We start from the raw sequence: 12,956 nt of genomic DNA, 5'->3' as shown, positions 1-12,956 counted from the left end.
TGAACGTAAAAACTAACTTTATTAAGTTTTATGGGAATTTGCAAACCGGTGTATGTGCAACTACAAAACAATACTGGTGTATATGACGTGACGCATGTGAAAAACGAACTGTCAAACCGACGCATCAAGCAAGGTGTATGTATCAATCAAGGTATGATATCGAAGAATCATCAAGGTGTATGTGAGCACCACAAAGCAAAAGGGTTTATTCGATAATTTTACCAGTTTTTCAATCTAATTCAAAACAAATCCGAATTGTTTAATAGTGGTTAGAAACAGTGTGCTTTTTTTCAACTTATAGTAGATACGGTAATAGAAAAAATGCAAAACATTTTAAATAGGATTTAAAATGCTTAACAATATATTACATTGCATTATTCTCGAATCCTTCCGAATGTTAGTTACGCCTATTTGAAAAATCATGCTTGATATATATATATATATATAATAAATGTGCATGTATATGTGCGAATCGTGACGATTTGCTCTCCAGCTGCGTTAGTCTGCAGCATTTTCACCTACTGTCAGTCGTTCCAACTAACGGGACGTATTCGCTAGATGAAAGGCAGTCGTGTTCCAACCAGCGAATCCCCGCTGTAATGGATAGCCCCATAACTTCATCTGAACAATTTATTGAAGCCCCTCTCAACGTGACAATATGTCTACTTGAAGGTTTCGAATAAAGAGCTTTTGGTTCATGTGGGAATGTTATAAGTTGAGTTTTGGAAGCATTAGAAGAAATCTTCCATTTTTGTAAGTATGCAGAAAATATATCCAAACTTTTTTGCAATCTACTACAGATGACACGCAGGATTCGCCCTTTAGCGGAGAGGCATGTTCTTCTTCTTGGCATTAACGTCCTCACTGGGACAGGGCCTGCTTCGCAGCTTAGTGTTCTTATGAGCACTTCCACAGTTATTAACTGAGAGCTGCCATGTGGAGCAACAGTTCTCACAAGAAGTCTTTAAGACTTGGAGTTCTGATAATTGATATGAAGTGTAGAATTAGACAGATAACTTTGGGTTATTCTAACAATGTGTGTTAGAAAATTAAAGTTTTTAAATTTTACAATCAATCCTTCATGCCAAACACTATAGAATGATTTTCTATGCCTAGAAGAGCAATAGCCTGCAGATTTCAAGGAGCGATCAAATTTGTTACACGTAAATGTTTATGAGTGATCGAACGTCCATGTCGTAATCTGAACCGTTAATTGGCAAACATTGAATTTTTGTTGAAATGACTTTTTCAAAAAGTTTACTGATTTACACACCAAATTTTTATTGCTGGAAATCAGCAAATTTTTGCTGATTTTTTTTTGTGCTGTAAATCCAGCAATCCATCCAGCAAAATAATAAATTACTGATCATCCAGCAAAGTGAATTTCGATGAAAGTGACAGTTGTTTTGCTGAATATTCAGCAATTCAATTTGCTGATCGATCAGCAATAGATTGTTTTTTTTTTTTTGCTTTCCAGCAATTGAAAATTCAATTCGTTTTTTATGATAGTAGTTGGTAATTTCCATATAAAATATTGTAAGACGGTTTGTTATTACACATGTGAAACACTTTTATTGTTATTCAATAATTGAACACTTAAATCGGAACAACAAAAACTCATGCGCTGGGGGAAAGAGATAGAGCCAATCCAAATTTTGCTTGTCCAATACTGTCACCATCCTGGAATACGATCGCAAATTAATATTGAGCATTATTAAAATGTTCCTTACTTACCAGATATCACCTAGAATTTAGATATGTACCACAAACAAATTCAAATTAATAATGAAGTAAATAAATTTCAAAACAGTTCGAACAAAAGGAGTGATAGAAAATCTCCGGTTGTGCGTTTGACAGATCGATCTGTTTGCTGGTTTACAGCAAAAAAAGATTACTGATGTAAAATCAGTAATAATCTTTACTGATTTACGGCAAACATTCAAATCTGTCAAATGAAATACTGTACACACCAAATTTTCATTGCTGTAAATCAGCAAATTTTTGCTGATTTTTTTTGTGCTGTAAGTCCAGCAATCCATCCAGCAAAATTATAAATTACTGATCATTCAGCAAAGTGAATTTTGATAAAAGTGACAGCTGTTATGCTGAACATTCAGCAATTTATTTTTCAATTTGCTGATTGATCAGTAATGGGGATTTGGCAAATCTTACTGCTTTCAAGCAATTGCATATTGCATTAAAATAGCAGATGTTAGTGGTTATCACTTTGAAAATTAAGACAAGATATTATCTTACACATGTAATACACTTTTATTTTCGGAAAATAATTGAACACTTTAATCAAAAATAAAAAAAAAATCAAGCCGTGTTCTGGAGTAAAGAGGCAGCGCAATACCATCATTCGTCCTTCCGATTCTGTCGTCATCCTGGAATACAATCGCAATTAAAAATTAGGCAATAAATTAAAGTTTTGTACTTACTAGAAAGCTCCTCAAATTGCATTATCCATCACAACACAAACTTATTCAAATAAATCACAAAACATTAACTTTTCACACTTCCGGCAGATCTAGACGAGCAGATTTAACGGATGAGAAAATCTTTATTGTTTGTGAAGATTCTCATTTGACCAAGGGGCAAGACAGTGTTCAAAGCAGAGTGAATCTGGAGCAGTTCAGAGTAACTCTGAGCAACTCTGAGGAATTTGAGATTCGAAATTCCCACCCTTGAATCATCTTGATTTTGGCAAAGCAGTTCAAATAAAAAAAAAAAGAATAACAACCCAAACTCAGTCTGACGTATCGAAACAGCGATAAATAATGAAGATGAAAAGTTTTGAAGTAATAACTGATTGTAAAGTAAGTAAATCCATATTTATATGATTTTAAATTTCAATAATTTATTATGATTATTTTTTTTCTAGGAAAATTTTCTTAGCCGCATATAGCAATGGATTCAGTGTGAAAAACATGCTATTTGCAACTATCAAACGGTTATCCTGCCGCATCTACGCCTACGCGGTGACAAGCCTGTAGATTAAATCCAGCAAGGACAATATTCGCCCGAGAAAGACACAAGACCGATCGTCATGAAGGACAAAACTGCAAATGAGATGAATCTTCAGTGTCGGGAAGAAAAATGTCTGTTCGAAGGCAAATGGGGCCGTTCACAATCCGGGCTAGAAGCAGGAACTACTTCCTGTCGGAGACTTAATTCAGTTTCTATGACGAGTCTGTATTTGAATATACCGTATTCATACCGAGAATAAAATGTAAATTGAAATAGTTTTCATGTACTTTTATTATCATCATGGAACTCATAACGGAGAAGGCACGCGATGAAAGATAGTTCATTATCATTAGGATGGTTTATGGTTTATGATACTCTTCTCAGACTGTGATTTTCTTCGACGCAGCATACGCATTGTCCTGCCGAAAAAATGCTGGCGGTTCGGCTACATCAACTGTTTGTGATCAATTCATATATAATTACAACGTAAACTTTTAGCTTACATGTAATGGCCAATTAAATAGTACAAAATAGATCAACTTAACGTTGATCGAAATTAAACATACACAACCATGGTCAATTTGAAGAGTGACAGAATTTGATTTGGTCTGATTATGTCTGAGACAAACTGAAGCATTCTGAGCAATCCTGAGTAACTCACGTGTCTTCTGAGGAATACCCGTTTAGAACTTCCCACCATCTTTTATCTTGGGATTACCTAGACAAATCTGTAACCTGAGCGAATTTGATGAATTCTGAGTAACTCTGGTGAAAAGATTCACTCATGTTGAATCTGTCTTGCCCCTTGCCCTGGTACTACACTACAAGAGAAACGAGGACAGCAGACCGCTCGTCGGATACGTGGACGCCGACTGGGCATCCAATGCGGAAGATCGGAAGTCGGTAACAGGTTTCCTGTTCAAAGTCTACGGCTCGACGATATCCTGGGCTAGTCGGAAGCAGCCAACGGTCTCCATATCGTCAAGCGAGGCCAAATACGTCGCACTGAGTGCTGCCGTATCGGAAGCTATCTGGTTGTCCGGAATTTTAGAAAACCTCAACTGCAAGAAGCTGACGGACCCTGTACCAATATACGAAGACAACCGTAGCTGCATAGGGCTGGCCAAGAATGCTGAATCGAGGCGCATCAAGCACGTGGATATCAAGCACCACTTTATCAAGGACCATGTGGCTGCTGGGACCATCAAGATCGAACCGATCAGCATCACCGAGCAGCAAACAGACCTTTTCACGAAGGCGTTAGATGTCACCCGGTTCCAATTCCTCAGGAGCAAAATCGGGGTCATCGATTGAGAGGAGGTGTTAGAAATCTAGCACTCGCTGACTGCTGGATTTACATCACAGCAACCACTTATAAACTGTAATGTATTTTTTTCATTCCAATCTTAACCATCATCCAATAAAGATGTTTGTAATAAAGCTCCAGTTCTTCAAGCTGCGTTTTACTCAAGATTTCAAGAGTTTACTATAATCTGGTAAAAACCACTGAGCAGTGCAGTAAATGTGACCATGTCCATAGTAGCATCCACTAGAAAGCATTGTTATTTCAATCCTTGACACCCACCGTACAACACAGTGTGGTCAAAAGTATGATGCCAAACTTGTCAAATCTAGAATGTTTCTAGTCATAAATACTGCAACTGTGGTTAAATAAACCGAATATATTTTCTTGTGTAGTGATGTTGACTATGTTTTGGTAGAGTTAACAGATTAATGTAGTCGGTTGAAAATCGTTGGTGCAGTTCTTAATTTTACCATGGATTCAGTAGTTTCTACCTGAGACTTCTAATTCATTTCAGTGTATCAATAATTTTCTATTTGGCAAACAGTTAACTCATAATTAAGGGTTTTTCTCTTCGTGTGTATGCTCTCAGAATCTTTCCGCTTTTTTCTAATTGGATTTTTTACCCAATTTTGGCTTGTCAGAATTTCCTGTGTCATAACAAAAACAAAAATTAATCTTTAGTTTGGCGCCTAAGCAAACAATCGCGAACATTTCTAATTCAAATTCGTTGAAGTTTTTCAAAAATCAGAAAAAATGACTTCAGAAGCAATCAAGAAAGAATCCGAGGGACAAATATGCCGACTGTGCATGAGTGAAGAATCCTTGGAAGACGTATTTAAGGACGAACAACTTAGAGAATGGATATGGGAATTTCTCGCAATAAAGGTACTGGCTGAAGTTAGAATATATTGTGAATAATCTCGTCTTTAATACCGCAAACTTTTAGATATCTATCGACGATTGCATGAGCCAAGTCATCTGCACTATCTGTCGAATAAGGTTGACCGAGTTCCATCAGTTTCGAACGGGATGCCACGAAGTGCAAGAGGTGCTTCAGGCGTTGATTCCGGACAGGCTCAACGGTTTTGACGCTGATGCTCCAGTGCAACCAATCAAGAATCAGAATGATTCTCCAATTCGCTGTGAAGTTTGCCGAATGGTTTTCAAAGACGAGAAACAACTAATGGCCCACAAGAGAACCCATGAAACTGAAAGATACCTGTGCACCATTTGCCAGAAGTCTTTTGAAACACGGTATCAATCATTAGGCTTCCTTTTTTTATTATCTTAATAAGTTTTTTTTCAGCGTATATTTAAACGATCACTTGGAAATTCACACAACAAAATGTTCTGAGAACCAGCAAGACACCCAAGTGAAAGCTGAACAAGACGAGAATGTTGACTTACAAGGATTTGGATCTACCTCCAAAGACGAAAAAGTAGTCTCATCTTTCTTGGTCCAATCAGAATCCACTGATGTAAATTCCGAACCAAAGGAAGCTCCGCTTTGTTTAGACTCCTTTGGGGAACGTCCGGAAGCTGAGGGTCCTTCGCCTTTTCAAGACGATGAGATAGATAACGATCCACTTGGCATAGAAGATTGTATAGTTGTGGAAGAGATTAAAGTTGAAACTGGTGCAAATGATGAAGCAACTGTTGAAAGGAAAAAGAGAAAAGCTGTTTCGGATATTGATGCGGATGAATTTGACGATGATGATAGCGGCAGTGATGTTCCTCTATCTCAGATCAAGAAAGTATCCTCACGCAGCAGAAATAAATATGATTCGACTGATTCAGATTCAGACCATACTGAAGAAGTTGAACAACGAAGCAAAAATGATGATGAAACATATGCGTGCTCGAAATGTGATCGAACGTTCAAACGACAATGTCGATTGAACGCCCACATGGCAATTCATGACAAAAAAGCGGACGAAAAATCATCTCATGAGTCTTCTGATGAAACGTCCACCAATAAATCCACTAATTGCGATGTTACTGCTGAGGATCAAGAAAAAGAAAATAACAGCAAACAAGTGCATCAATGTGATCTATGCGGAAATGTATATTCAAACAGAACACAATTAGCGAATCATAAACAGTATCACAGGAAACTATTGAGACAAGCTGCCATTGATAATCCCAACTTAACACCAGCCAACGTTGAAAAAGAGAATAGTGAAGATCAAACATATCAGTGCGATGTGTGTAATAAAATATGTCTCACCAAAAAGATATTTCGTGTTCACAAAAGGAATGTACACGGGCCAAAAAAACATAAGTGTGATATTTGTAACGTACAATATACATTGCGGTATGGTATTTCATACAACAAGTCTCCATAATTATTGCAAAAGCACTTTTTTTTGCAGGACGCAAATGACAAGACATGTGTACACCAAAAAACATTTAATTAAAGTGCAGGAAAAACTAAAACTTGAAAACGAAAAGTCTTTGGATATAAATGTTGAAGTTAACCAGGATGATCCAAAACAAGCAAACAAAGGAAAAAGTAAAACCAAACTTGATGCCAACAAAATCACAGATGGAAAGAATAAGACAGGAATAGTAGACTCAAACTTGTTGAAGGATGACCTTTTTGTAAAGTATCAACCTTTTCTACCGCATAGAAAAAAATATGTTGAACAAGCGAAATGTAATGTATGTAGCAAGACGTTTCCGAACCAATGGAGCTTATCTACCCACAAGCAATATCATAAACCGAAGAAATTCGTGTGTCATGTATGTGAAAAACCATGTCACAACTCGTAAGTAGCCTCATAAGTTACCTAACAATGAATAAAAAAAATGATTTTCAGAGCTGTACTGACGAAACATCTCGCAACGCACGTGTCGGTTGTTGAACGTCAGCAAGCAAGACCTCCAAAAGATGTAAAAAACGCGCCTAGGCCTTTCAAATGCGAAGTATGTAATACCGCATACATGGATAAAAGCACTCTTTGGAGGCATAATATGTCAGTCCATGGACCGAGGAATTTCGAGTGTGAAATATGTGGTTTCAAATTTCCTGCCAAGTAAAACTTCCTATCTCTATTTTGAACAGTTATAACAATTTCTTCTAAATTACAGCGACATGTTAATGAAGCATGTGAAGAGATATACATTGCGTGGCCACACCAAGGAGGACTTTCAGGCGCTGAAAAAGCTGTTCCAACAAAATGAATCGACGACAAATCAGAACGACGATGATGAACTGTCTGATCGATCATCAATCGCGAGTGAAAACGAAACCGGTGAAAACGATAAAGCTGACCACCGCCCGAACAAGAGCGACGAGAATAGTTCAAAACTTTCGGCTGAACATCCTTTTCAATGCGATTCATGTCAGAAGTCCTTCGAAACCAGAGTGCTCTTATACCGTCACAAAAGATATGTTCACAAGCCAAAACGGTTCAAGTGCGCTGTTTGTGGAAAACGATTTGCATACGAGTATATAAATTTCTTTTAAATTTAAGGACTAAATTGTTAAATTAAAATTTTATTGCTACAGGCAACAGAGGAATTACCATATGAAAATCCACAAGCCGGAATCGACGGCTACCAAGGACTACGAGTGTCCCGAATGCCATAAAATATATACATCGTGGAAAAGTTTGTACGTGCACGTGAAAAATGGTCATGTTAGGCGCAGGACTCTCCCGGAGGAGCGGACCGTTCCTTGTCCGAAGTGCGATAAAATGTTTCAAACGCCACCGCAGAGAGATTTGCACATGCGAACTGTTCATGCACCCGGAGAACACAAGTGTGAAATTTGCAACATTAAGTTTCCCATACGGTACAGAACAGCTTTTTACTCGTAATTTGAATTCTAAATCATTTTTTTTTTTTCCTCTCTCAGCGTTAAACTCTGGCAGCACATGAAAACTCAACATGCCAATAAATCGGCTAGTTCCAGTTCCGAAGATTCTACTCAGGAATTTGATTCAGAAAATTCCGTAATTGAAGAAAATTACAGCAATGAGGCAAGTAGAAAACAACCTCAAAGAAACGCGAAAGTGAAGAAAGGTAAGGTAAATTTCCTAGTTCACGATAACTAATTACAAATGGTATTTCTTTTTTCTTCAATCTAAGGACTAAAACGGAGAAGGACGTGAGGAATTGTTTCAAATTGGAATGATGCTTGATTTTCTACAGCCAGTTTGATCAAAATCCGATGTAATTGAAAAATAAGATTATAAGAGAAAATTTACTTTAGAAGGATATCTGTTTTTTAAATTCTGATTAAAACTTCATTTGGTTGGCTAAAATTTCTTTTTTGGTACGTCTAATGTCTTTTTTCATATTTTTTTTATAAAAATGAAATATACGAAATTCTTAAAAAAAAAAACTAACACAATGTTCTTTGCAAGAAATATCTAAATAGGTACATACTAACCAAAATTCTTGTTGTTTTCAATCCGAAATGTTTATTGCTTTTAAAAAAAAACGGTATTAAGTATCATCAACGCCATGCTCATAACGGGTTGCTATTCAAGGTGAAGGTGAATGACAAACCAAGATTAATTAACTTATTCGATCTAATTGTGGCATCCATGAGTTCTGCAAAAATAGTTTATATCGGGGGCAGTACTTTTCAGTACTAGTGTTTCTACTATTGATCCCTTTACGATCCTTGTTTGGACCCGTGCCTTCGATTTTTCGTTGGACCCGTTAGCTAAAGCTGGCGGTGGTAATCCTTCTTGGACACCGTCTTGGAAAAAAAAAATTCTTAGAAGGTCACGTCTTCTTTCGTTTATTCATTGAACATGGTTGCCACAATGAACAAAAGGAAGGGTGAATCTCTGAATTAACAACTTTCTTCCATAAAAGTGGGGTTTAAGGCTTAAGAATCCATCATTCAATCATCAGCAGTCATCGAAAATGAAAAACTAGTTTTTTCGTTCAAATTTAAATATATCCTCTTAAAAATCTATCACTGCATTACAGATAGCAAGTGCAATGCAATGATAGATTTTCATAAACATTGCTTCGGTTTCGAGGGAAAAAACTGGTTTTGAAAATATGTAAAACGTTGATGGTTATTTTCCTCTTAAAACTGTCACTAAACGTGGCAAGAATGGAAGAAGGGCTTTTCTCCGGAATGCGAACTTTCTTCCAAGGGTGAAATGGATAATGTTGATAATTGCAATCAGTTCGATGTTCTAGATAAATTTTCTGAACACCAAATCGAAGCAGCCTCTAGCCCAGGCTCTTTGATTCAAGTGAGAAAGCAAAGAGTGCCGCCTATCGTGGTCAGTTGTTCCGAATTTGGGGGATTTAGGCAGGAGATCTTGAACTTCATAAGGGGAATCAATCTCTCCTTCCAAATCGCAAAGAGAGGAGACTTTTGCGTTTTGCCGGAAACTCTTAAAGATCGCGAACTTCTTCTCAAATATCTTGATGAGAAAAAGCACAATTTTTTTACTTATGACGACAAAACTGAACGTTTGTTCAAAGTCGTCTTGAAAGGTCTCTCAAGCGACTATAATTCACCTGAAGAGATCAAAAATGGAATAAATGATTTACTTGGATTTTCTCCAGTCCAAGTAATCATTATGAATAAGAGAACCCACTTGCATTGTTCGGAAAGGTCTTTCTCAAAAATATTATTTAGTTCACTTTAACAAAAAAGATCTAAATATTATTAAAGCTTTAGAAAAAACTAGACTTATGTTCGATGTCCGTGTGGCATGGGAACATTTCCAGAAACCTGGAGGAAATTACCAGAAGCCCACTCAGTGCCGTCAGTGCCAAAAGTGGGGCCATGGTACAAAACATTGCCGCATGGATGTTAAATGCATGATTTGCGGAGGTTCTTCTCACGCTAAGGACGTCTGTCCAGTGAAGGAAGATACCGATAAGTTCATATGCGCAAATTGCGGGGGCAATCATAAGTCAATTTTTTGGCTAGCCCTTCGCGTAGGCGAGTCGTCGAGGCTCGTGCCAGGCAGATGAACAGTTATGTCCGTTACGATAACGGTTGTTTCCGGTATTTCCCTGGTAGAGTATCGAACCACAGATAACAGATGTTTAAGTCCGATTGTAAAACTGTGTAAGCCAAAATAAGGTGATTTTAAGTGGCAACACAAGTAGCAATATCGTGGTGGCGCTGTAATCACTAAGTTCCCATTGTGTCATGCCTGTGGTGAATATGAAACATTTCAAGATACTTATATTCACCACTGATTGCAGCAATAAGTTGTGTGGCGGCGCTAGTGTTTTCAACGTGTTTTAGTTTGAATATTTACACAAGTTTTTAGAAGATTTTTGTTCTAGCATAAACATCTGTTATCTGTCGAACAATGCTCATTTTTCAGTTAACGATCGCTTGACCAACAATCATACCCATCAGGAAGATTATAATCATGCTCATTCACAAACTAATTTTAATCCGTCGGGCAGCCGTTCGAATCTTTCAATTTCGAATGTATCTACCCAAGGCAAATCACTTGCCGATATCGTATCAGGTAATTTAAAGTCCTCCCCTTTTCATACTACGAGTAACCGTTCTTTAAATTTAAATCAAATGGAAATACCCTTGCCGTCATAGATAACTTCTATTCAGCTGGAAATCCTAACGGAAAACATGAGAAAATGTGCCCACTTCTAGTAATACGTCTCCATTTGATTCTAATTTTCTAACTGAACAATTGAATCAAATGATTGACTCAATGTTCAAAACCACCACCATGGCTGAAGTAGTCCAAGTTGATGTTAAATTTACCTACAAATTTGTTATTGGATTACGTTTCTCTAACGTATCCAAATACTTTTTCAAATATTTTCAATTGAAATGCTCGTTCTTTGAATGGTAAAGAGGACGAGCTGTTCAATTTTCTAACAGCTAATAACATACATACAGCAGTTATCCCTGAATCCTCGATCCAAACTCAAAAGAGATCCTAACTTTTTTGTTTATAGTAATTGTGGGGTTTCGGGTTCACTAACTATTGTACTGTTAATATTCTGTTATTTGTAAGTTTATTTGGATTCATAATCTCTTCGCCACGACACCGTACGCATCACTTTTCTAAACGTCGATCTTCTTATTCTTCTTCTCCCATCCCCCATTCTTCCTACTGGCAGCACGTATTCACACGCTAACTTGGAAGTACCCATTAAATGGGTTCCAAGTACCCATTTTTATGACCAGTACTGAGTTGTCAGATAAAGGGTATTTCTTAAATGTCATAAAAAGGGTACTTAATCCCCATGATGAAGTTTCTATTCGTTGAACAATAATGGGTATATAATACGCCAGGACAGTTTGAAGAAAATCACCGTCATTTTGCAGTGGCTTTTGCGGTGCCGCGTCATTTGTTTTTGCTGCCGGAACTATTTGTTGTGGTGTGAAAATGCTGCTCGATACGCTACTAGCGATCATATTTACGAAATACTTGTCAAGGTAAGTAGTTTCTAAAACGTTTTTCTGGATTATTTGTTAATTTTTTCCTCGTATGTATTCCACAGAAGGCGGCTATGGATGGGGCAATCTCCGGAGCCGTTGTCCAATGTCAGTCAGTTGGAGCATCCACGATCGGATCTTACAAATTTTAAAATGATATTTATTTGTGATGATGCAAACATTAGCTTGTGAAATAATAAATATGTAATGTTTTATGTTTATTGTCCTGATATTCTTACAATTCGATTCTTGAAACTCTCAACCTAAATCCAGAACGAAATTGGCAAAAAAGGGGTTTTTTACCCTTTTTTACAAAATATATCAAGGGTGAAAAATACCCATGTTTTGAAGTTCCTGCCGAATACTCTTTAATGGGTAAGTCGGCCTTACCCATTTAATGAGTTAAGCCACTTTAGTTGGAAATGGGTACGAAAGTACCCATTAATGGGTACTTCAGAGTTAGCGTGCACCTAAAGGTACATCAAAGTATTAGTTCAATGAGTCTTATCAATGAGGTATGGTATATTTACATTTCAGTCCTTAAGAGTTACGGTACCACATCTCGTTTTTTCTATGAGAACGCCAGTCTATTCCGAAGTAACATCACCGATGACATAATCCTTAAATTTCGTGGGTTGCTTCACTTGTCGTCGTACTCTGCAAGATTCAGAACTTCTCACGTGTTCATTATCAACAGGAATAGCGACTGGTAATGGTGCACTGAATCTTGAAGAATAGACGAATTAGTATCTATGGAGTCTCCTGATTGTGGTATAACTTTCTTAAGATGAACCACATTTCGTTGGTATGTCTTGTGTGACTCTTTGTCTTGTACAGTCACTCGTGATCCATCTTTGCCCAATACTAAACACTCACTTGGACTAAAGTTAGGCGTCAACTTGTTTGCTGGAACTAAATTCTTCATCAAAACTGTATCACCAACTTTCAAGTCAGAATCTTTGGCTCCCCGTTTGATATTTTCATTCTCCTCACCCTTTTTTTTTCGATTGCTGATCTCTATCTATTACTTCAGATCTAGATGGCGCAGTTTCAAGATCCTTCAAGGATGGTATTTTAGATCTAATAGTCCTTCCGTAACAAAGTTCAGTAGGCGTCTTTCCTGTAACGGAGTGCGGTGATGTGTAATACATAAGCAAGTAATCCTGAAGATCATTTTTCCAGTCACGACCTAACGAATGGCTTATTTGAAGACGTTTGAGCAATGAACGATTTTGTCGCTCTATGAGCCCGTTTTCTTGTGGCCAATAAGGGGTT

General features: G+C 37.3%; 1 protein-coding gene and 1 long non-coding RNA gene across 3 annotated transcripts; both read left to right on the top strand.

Annotated features, from left to right (window-relative positions):
* Window positions 1-116: 116 nt before the first annotated feature.
* On the top strand, window positions 117-8,580 carry LOC110677091 (zinc finger protein 429-like). Of its 2 annotated transcripts, none has more exons than XM_021847761.1 (9): window positions 117-151; window positions 5,223-5,530; window positions 5,583-6,590; window positions 6,649-7,044; window positions 7,096-7,311; window positions 7,367-7,726; window positions 7,788-8,072; window positions 8,136-8,302; window positions 8,369-8,580. In XM_021847761.1, exons 2-9 carry the CDS (start codon window positions 5,241-5,243, stop codon window positions 8,389-8,391), a joined length of 2,745 nt encoding a protein of 914 aa, XP_021703453.1. In that variant the 5' UTR covers window positions 117-151; window positions 5,223-5,240; the 3' UTR covers window positions 8,392-8,580. The 2 variants fall into 2 exon arrangements, with proteins under 2 accessions (XP_021703453.1, XP_021703452.1); XM_021847760.1 differs by lacking the exon at window positions 117-151 and adding an exon at window positions 4,919-5,161.
* Window positions 8,581-11,388: 2,808 nt separating this feature from the next.
* Window positions 11,389-11,902, top strand: LOC110676054. Its single transcript, XR_002500029.1, has 2 exons — window positions 11,389-11,681; window positions 11,747-11,902. It is a non-coding gene; the product is annotated as an uncharacterized LOC110676054 (long non-coding RNA).
* Window positions 11,903-12,956: the final 1,054 nt, after the last annotated feature.

This window comes from Aedes aegypti, chromosome 2, assembly GCF_002204515.2.
Source record: "Aedes aegypti strain LVP_AGWG chromosome 2, AaegL5.0 Primary Assembly, whole genome shotgun sequence".
Taxonomy (NCBI): domain Eukaryota; kingdom Metazoa; phylum Arthropoda; class Insecta; order Diptera; family Culicidae; genus Aedes; species Aedes aegypti.
This window is presented reverse-complemented; position numbering and strand designations above follow the sequence as displayed.